The 8,279-nt window shown below is 37.5% G+C and overlaps 1 protein-coding gene across 3 annotated transcripts; it reads left to right on the plus strand.

Moving 5' to 3' along the window:
• Positions 1 to 355: 355 nt before the first annotated feature.
• Positions 356 to 6,874, plus strand: LOC141828307 (uncharacterized). Of its 3 annotated transcripts, none has more exons than XR_012601755.1 (10): positions 356 to 631; positions 1,586 to 1,713; positions 2,477 to 2,533; positions 2,741 to 2,854; positions 3,321 to 3,389; positions 3,495 to 3,578; positions 3,720 to 3,878; positions 5,026 to 5,106; positions 5,217 to 5,438; positions 6,665 to 6,874. XR_012601755.1 is itself a non-coding variant. In XM_074715711.1 (9 exons), the coding sequence occupies exons 1-9, from the start codon at positions 373 to 375 to the stop codon at positions 5,292 to 5,294; spliced, it is 1,029 nt and encodes a 342-aa protein (XP_074571812.1). In that variant the 5' UTR covers positions 356 to 372; the 3' UTR covers positions 5,295 to 5,460. The 3 variants fall into 3 exon arrangements, 1 of the variants encoding a protein (XP_074571812.1); XR_012601756.1 differs by having other exon boundaries at positions 2,762 to 2,854; XM_074715711.1 differs by lacking the exon at positions 6,665 to 6,874 and having other exon boundaries at positions 5,217 to 5,460.
• The last annotated feature ends 1,405 nt before the right edge of the window (positions 6,875 to 8,279 follow it).

The raw sequence follows: 8,279 nt of genomic DNA on the forward strand, positions 1-8,279 counted from the left end.
AACAGGCAAAAACAGGCACCTCCCTTTCACTCACCTCCCAAACAAAACCTTATGCTCATTCAATGCTTAGATTGGACATGCAACGGTCTGAACCATCTCAATTAGTTCTGGAGTTTAAAAAAAAATGTATATACATTTCTACAGGCTATAACAAAATAGTCTTTAAATTTAATTTAAAATTATATACTTATAAAAACATTTTTAAATGCTGTAACCGTTTTGAAGATTATTCTGGAGAACTCATAGACGACACTTCAGCGAACTCTCCGCCACGTCAGTCGCCCTTTCACGCTGCTGGTTTGTAAAAAAAAAACAATAAAATAAATCTTCAGTCGCAACAGGTTGTCCGCCTCGTTCGATCTGCCGGCGCTGATGGCCTCGCCGACGTTGGACGGCGTTCCTCTGTTCCTCGTCGCCCTCCTACTCCCGCTACGGCTCCTCGGCTTGGGCTCTCGTCTCCTACGAGGCGGATCCGACCGAGTTCGGTCGTTAGGGGTCCGATCGGTGGTCCTCTTCGCCTTCGTCAGCATCCGGCTCACCGCCATATTCGCACTCTCCGATACCTCGCCCTCGGAAAGAGGCGCACTTCTCTCCGAGTTGGAGGACTTGAGGCTCAAGGCATCTCAGTTAGGTTGACCTTTTTCAGGCCAGATTTCTCATTTGTTCTCCTACCTTTTATTTATTTACCTGCTGCTTGTGTCTTTGTTTCGTGTGGTTTCCGATATGCTTTGTTGGGATTCTATTCTGACTGGGAAGTCCAATTTTGTTGGCGGATTTCCTGTGTACTCTTTGTATTTTTCTTCCAATTCTGCAAAAAGCTCCCATCTCCAAGTCCCAGTTAATATTTTCACATAACACGGCCTATCGTCCTGAAGAACCCGGGATTTATGCTAACATATAGAAATCCCAACCAAGAATCATAATTTCACTTGCAGACGATAGAGGATTGCCAGCAGCCTACCTGATTTCCAAAACCCCCTACATTGTAAAAATGAACTTTGTTGGGTTATTAGCTAGGTCAATATATACTTGTGTTTCACCAATTTTCTAAGGGTATGAAGAATGACTAAGTTTAGAGGCTAAGGTGAATTTGATACTATGCGATCATCTAGTTGGAATTTATAATACTTGGTAGGAGGGACTGAATCCAAACAAAAAAAATTGCACTTTGGAAGCGCCAAAGGATTCAAGCTAAGTTCACGGTCAAACTAGAGTCTTTTTCTTGAGCATATCCTGTTATGCTTATTTTACATGACAACTGAAAGGTCAATGACACTTGATGAGGTTTATGCAATATGAGGTGTGAAAAAACAATCTAGCATATTCTGTAATCTATAGCAGGAGTAGCCTTGTTAGAACAACTCATTGATCCTTCATTTTCCTGAAATTTGGCGTGAAGAATCATCATGGATCCTGCTATTAATATCATGACCATAGTAGAGAAAAGTCAAAGCACAAAATAACAATAATGTCACTAATTAAATATTTGGAGAATATCAGCACAAAGAAAAAATCATTAACTAGAACTATATATAATCCTTTTTTTTTGCATTTATACTAACTAGTTATTTTTGAAATGTTGCAGAATTAGTTCTAGAAGTGAGTACCAGAACCTTCAATTCCAAAATCCTTGACCTAGAAGAAAGGGATAAAGTTGTTGAGGAGATGGAAGAGAAGATCCGAATTATGGAGAATGCTTTATATGAATTGAAGGTGTGCATCTGACAGATTATAGTCCTTCAACTCTTTATAAGCCTATTGCAGTGTGTACAACACTAAATTTTCTTAAAATCTTCAGATGACCTTTGAAGCTCTCCACTTTTTGTTGTACCAACATTTTGTACATGTTCATTACTATTTGGTTTTTTTTGCTTGTATGCTTTGGAAATATGGCTACTCATATCATTTACGAATATTGTCAATATAAATAAAGGGGGTCAACAATCTTCCCAAAATGAGTTGAAGGAAGCTATGTTGTTCTTATGGTAGCAATAGAGCTGAAGAAAATTCATGGATTAAAATCTCCTGCCATGTCAATTGACATAATCTTCAGGAAATAAGTTATTGCATTCTATTATTGAACGAATCAAAGAGGATAGGATCCCTTTTGTGGATCCTTACAAGAGCCTAGCCTCCTAAAAAGTAATATAATTTGACTAGGTTTGCTAGATCTACTAAAATAACAATAATGAGGCTTTTATGATTTTTCTTTCAGAAAATTCTAATATAACAATAGTAGTTTATAAGATCTCTAAATTGATTTGATTTCTAATCTTCATCATTGACTCTGTTTTGTTGCCATTAGCAGCACTTATGTTCAGAAAAATCCATATTTTTCTGTTAACTTTCTAGCATTTGTTTCACACTCATATTTAAATTCAGGATCTTGTCAAATGTGTAGCAAGCAAATGTATTTATGGTCTAACTTGTGCATTTTTTCCTTTGATGATGTGTGTACCACCGTCATTTCTTGCAGGGTTCAAACAGTGACTTATTGAACACTGAAGTTCGAATTGGTGCTCTTGAGAAAGAGGTGGTCTCTCTCTCTCTCTCACACACACACACACACTATTCAAATAAGTCTGTATGCTGAAAGTCCAGTGTATGCTGCAAATTAGTTGTTTGAGATATATTTGCTCTTCTAATTTCTTTTACTTTTTTTCTGAGAAATGATGATGCATTTCTAACTTGTCTTGGTGCTACATTTTAATTTGATAAATGGTATTGATATCTTTTATAGATTCAGTTGTTATTTGAGCAGTCGACTAAGAACAAAGATAGCATTTGGAGTTTAGAGTTATCCAATGACAAGGCAAAAGAAAAGATGGAGATCGTAGCTTCTGAAGTTGAAAAGGTCAGTTCTCTTGTCATTCATGTTTTGTTGTGCGAACAATACAGTTCAAATAAATGCTCAAGTGAACATGTGTGGCAACACAAGCTGAAAATCGCATTGCTGATTTTATTAAGTAGTCTTGGTCCTTCCAATTTACATGTGTTGATTTTAATAGGTTGCAGATCCAATACCATTTTCTAAGTATATTAATCCATAAATGAATATTGATGTAACAAGTTGTATAGCTAAGTTGGCCTTTGCTACTAGAAAGGAAACCACTAACCATTGAACCCACTAACTCCATAACTAAGTCAGCATCTACATGTACATTATTAAATTTTATCAACATAGAACATCTAGTTCTACAAAAGTTTTCAAGTTATAATTGAACTTCTCTAAAAGTTTTTTTTCTTCCTAGACTCAATTTTAATGAAGTCAAAGCCATGTCTTATCTGAAACAAAGTTGATATTTAACTTCTGTGATCAGATTGAGAATATTGTTACAGAGCAATGGATCCAAATACGCCAACTGGAGCAGGCATTTCAATCGACAAAGGTAAACAATACACTGTTGCTGCATTAACGGAAGGATTATGGTGGAGATACAAACTCACACTTTTAGTTATTAAACATGCTCCCATTTGCTTTTGCTGTTTTTTAGATGATGGCAGCAAATGTTCTCAAAAGAAATAAACAAAAAGAACAGAACAAAATCCTATGGCCTACCAAGGAAACTGTGAACAAGGTATTTAAATACATGGTGCCTAAATTATTTTAGTGTGCTAGGTTACTTGGATATTGGATCTGATTACTTACTTGAAAGTTTATGGGTGCCACTGAAATCCAATGGATCTACTGTTTTTGATTAGTGCACTCCTGATGCTAGGTTGTGCAGTTCATAAGGGGCATCGGCCGCTTTGAGGCCTCAGAATTTAATATGCTTGATTCATTCTTTTTGAAAGCTTCTTTCTCAAAGACAGACATACCTCAAGCATATGATCATTTCAATGCCTGGATATTGTTTGCCCAAAACTGCCATTATGAGGTGCTAATTTTTCCTATTGTTTTCATAAATTTTTACATATGGTGTGTCAGCTGCATAAATTACTTTAACAACACTGTTTATTAAATCTTTCTTAGTTAGTAATTGATATCCTTCAATCACTAATCTTGAAGAAGATATGCAAACTTTTAAGTTTTTATTGAATAACTTATGTATGTCAGTTCTTGTTGTATATTAGCACCTTTTATCTATTATACTTTTTTTTGGAAACCATAAGTTACTGCATTCATATGCAAAATAGGACGGGGATATGTATGCTTAAAGGAATCTAAATATTATGTTGAATATCCAAGATCTTTAGAGATAAGAGCATCTGATTATGAGTTTCTTGCGTCTAATTTCTGCTTGATGTTAGGTACTCAAACTTCCTCATCACCATTCTAATGTACCTTCTGCACAGCTACAAGGTTGCTGTTTATTATATTAAATAAATACTTGGTTCCACATACCTCTAACATGAGCCAATTGCTGGTACCATGAAGCATTTTATGGGTTTGGGCACTCAGGCAATTTAGTCAATCATGCATCACCAACCCCTCTTAGACCTACCATTGATATCAAATTATCTTGGTTTAGAAAATTATATTTAGAAAACTTGACACCAAAGTTTGTGTTCTCTCTATGAGGATTCTGTGAATTATTTGGATGTGGAAAATTCTTGAGAAGATAGGTGATCCTCCTAATACTATGAAATCATATTCAGTATTCATGCATACCTTGAACAATCTGTTCATCCATTCTCTAGCTGAAACTTAAAACTATAAATGTGTCAAATGATTGTGTAAACTGCAAACCATGACATTGCTGTTGCCTAGGAAAGATAGTAGTAGAATCATGGCATTAATTTGATCTTTAATGTTTAAATTAGATCTTACTCTGACAAGATCAAGTTGTAATAGGTTAAGATGTCTGCATATAAGGAATGCCACGATGTTTATCTGGTGTTAAATTTGTTTAGCCTGGAAAACTGTGAGACATGATGCATAGCTCTCAAATAAATTGATACTGCATAAAAGCCATAAAATATGTATTTCTGACTTCTCCCTTAGCTGCATTTTTTTTTGTCATAAATTCATACGCACTTCTATTTTACCTAACTTAACCATAATTATCGCATATTTTCTTGCAGCTCCAAAATTTAATTAAATATGAAATGAAAATGAACGAGTTCACTGCTGAGTTTGCCAATAATTTTATCGTCTTCTATCTGGTAAGTTTATTGAAAATGTCCTTAACCTTTACGGCAGATTAGCAAATCTGTGTCTTGCAAATATAAAATACTTACCCCCTGCCTCATATACAACCTTGCTTTGGATCCAGGCTTCTATGGTGATGGCCATTCCTGTAATGACAGCTTGGATTGTGTTCTCATCGTTATTCAACTTCTTGAAAGGATGAAGGCCCATCGAGTTCCTTGTTGCAGAAGGCTATTAACACCAGGATTAAAACATGAACAGTAGTCTAATCATAGAGATCGCCTGTAATCCTTGGCCTCAGAATTCCAACTTTTTCTCCTTTAAGGTGATTCGGATAGTTGTTTATGTAGGATCGAGTGCACGTGAGAGGGGGGGTGAATCACGTGCTTTTTAAAAATTCGTTCATTTAAAAATCAGAGTAAGAGACTTTATGCTTTGAAAAGCGTGCAGCGAAAAATAAATACGAAGCGTACGAAATACACAAGTATTTTTTACTTCGTTCGGAGCCGTCAACGACTCCTACTCGAAGGCCCAGGTCCCTTGGACCTTTCCTGTGGGCAATCCACTAAATCTCTCTACCAGAAAACAACTCTGGTAGAGTAGGCGAATACAATAAGAAAAAGTGTGACAATCCCACACTTTTAACTTTTAAATGAGTGAAAACAATAACTATTAAAAACAACTTTTTCGTTACCCAACAATATAAGATTCTCGATGAGCTTGGATGTTGGGGGTGATCTTCCGACAGAAGTTCGACGTAGTCGTGTCAAAGCTCGGGCTGCTGCAGAAGAATGACGTTGGTCGAAGTTGTAGGATTCATGCACTGAACAAGACTTTATATAGAAACTGTTGAACTTATCCAGATCTGCAAATGTTTAAAAAAACGCAAAACTTGATCCACGCATTGCAGTTTATCTTATCTAGATTTAAAAGATAATTTAAATAATATTTATTTTATTCTCTTTAAATATTTATTATAGATAGAAATAATAAAATTTCATATTAACAAAATAAATAATAATAAAGATTAATTTTGTTTTACATGCAAAATTAATTTTATCCATAAATAAACAATATAAAATAGAGTTAGTATAATGATAAAATATATTAAAATATAGAATATTTAGAATTAATTAGATCCTGTCACTCCAGACCAGGATCTAACCAGGACTCAACTTAGATCACCAAAGTGGGTCTAAGTTGGACCGCGCCTAAAGTCCAAAATTGGACTCGTCCTCACTGGTTCGCTCCTCCAGTGACTTACCTCACTTACCTCATGCAGCTCTACTTAACTTCTTAACCCACCAGGACTTCTTGCCAAGGCTCAACCACCCTGGTCTTTCTGCCAAGTCTCAACCAACTTGGTCTTCGGCCAGTTGTCAGGCTCCGCGGACCCAACTGGACTTCCTGCCAGGGCTCAACCACCCTGGACTTCAGCCTGGTGTCTGGTTCTAAGTCTTTCGACCCTGCACACTTAGTAAAGAGATTAAAAACAACAACCTAACTTTAACCACTTTGTCATACATCAAAACCTGAGTTTGATCGTTAGTGCAAACTGCACCAACAGTTTAGGGTTCATAACCTTGAAGTCTTAGTTGACCATATCAGAAGCCTACAGATACTAATTCAGCTTAGAGCATGCCTTGTCAGATAGTTGCTGTCATTTTCTGACACAACTATTGTGAAGGGAAAAAAAAACTTTGCCTTCGTAGAGTGTTGACTGGGGTTAACAGTCTTGTTAATCATCTGCTGCAATCATTGAATGTTTTGAAAAGAAGTGAAAAATGGGGATTATTTTCATGCAAAATTATAAGGGGGATCATAAACATATGATGCTGAGTATGTGAATTGGGTTATATGTTTGGACATCCTGAATTTGATGACCAATTGTTAGAATAAAGTCACAAGTATAAACAATCCAGTGAAAACCCAGATAAACGATGGAGATAGTTGAAAAGATATCAAAGAACTGCGCCGGTTTCATACACGCGCGTGCGTGATAGCGGGATCACCGTCCATCACGCGTGATCGTGAAGATCGGACCGTTCAAAAGTGGGAATGCACAGTGTCGCGAGCGACCAACCCGTCGCTGTTCCTGTTGCTGCCGCTTCGCTGTTCGGCCACCGCCGGCCGTTGGACCGAGCTCGGTCGACGCGCCACTCGTCGGTGCGTCGACCGACGTCGGATTCCGGCCGGATTGTGGCCGGAATCCGGCCGCGATTTGGTCGGAAATCGGGCGTGATTTGGCCGGCGATCCTTCCTCGGTCGGTCTCCGACCGCGATTTGGACGGAAATCGATCGCGATTTGGTCCACAGTGGCCCGCGCGCTGGTTCGGCGGTTTCTGATCGGATTCCGACCACAATCCGACCGGAATCCGACACCGGTCGGCGCTCCGGCGAGTGGCACATCGATCGGGCTCGATCCAGCGGCCGACGGTGGTCGGACGGTGAAGCGGCAGTGGCTGGGGGTCAGGGGTGTTGCGCACGGATCGTGTAAATACCCGTCGCACAACATAGCATCCCTATATATATATAATACTATCAACGGATCAACTTTTGATAGAGTGGATAGAAACTTAACCAAGTTTTCACTATAAGAAAGAAACTTAACCTAGTTTTTCAGTATAAACAAATTTCTGAATCCCTCTAAAAATTAATTAGGACAAAAAAGTCACACGTGCAATTGTTTTACTTCAGAATGTTTCTGTAAACAGGAAATTTACAAATGTTACCATAAGTATACTAATCAGAAGTGCAATCTAATGAAAGGTAGTATATCAACCTTTTGTATCAATCGTTTACCTTCCTATGTCTTTTGTCTGAGCAGAGAATTACATTCATAGAACTTACTACTAAAGAGATTTGGCTAGACAAAGTTGATATGTATTTTCTCCTAAATTTCCGTTATGATTAATGGAGAAAATTGTTAAGGTTTCTTTCTTCTGGGTAGCCACCTCTATTTGCATCTTTATTCAATATTGTAACTTTACTGTTTACACACTATTGGCATTTACACTTTGGTTCCAACGTCCATAACACTTAGGGATTTCAATTAATGTTGCTCCAATAGAGTTGGTCTATATATATTATGCACACCCACCCTATTGCAGATATAATAAATTGTAGGCCCTTAGGAATTTCCTTAGCAAATTTGCTAGTCAATCGTTGGAGATGATAAATGAGGTAA

This window comes from Curcuma longa, chromosome 4 (genome assembly GCF_044706935.1).
Source record: "Curcuma longa cultivar G26 ecotype Majalengka, Jawa Barat chromosome 4, ITB_CL_G26_1.1, whole genome shotgun sequence".
Taxonomy (NCBI): Eukaryota; Viridiplantae; Streptophyta; class Magnoliopsida; order Zingiberales; family Zingiberaceae; genus Curcuma; species Curcuma longa.

What these genes read in the sequence shown, in the direction of transcription:
- LOC141828307 (XM_074715711.1), top strand. Translation starts at nt 373, where the DNA reads ATGGCCTCGCCGACGTTGGACGGCGTTCCTCTGTTCCTCGTCGCCCTC. An exon ending in TAGCTTCTGAAGTTGAAAAG is followed by an intron (nt 2,855 to 3,320) that starts GTCAGTTCTCTT and finishes TTCTGTGATCAG; the next exon opens with ATTGAGAATATTGTTACAGA. An exon ending in CCCAAAACTGCCATTATGAG is followed by an intron (nt 3,879 to 5,025) that starts GTGCTAATTTTT and finishes ATTTTCTTGCAG; the next exon opens with CTCCAAAATTTAATTAAATA.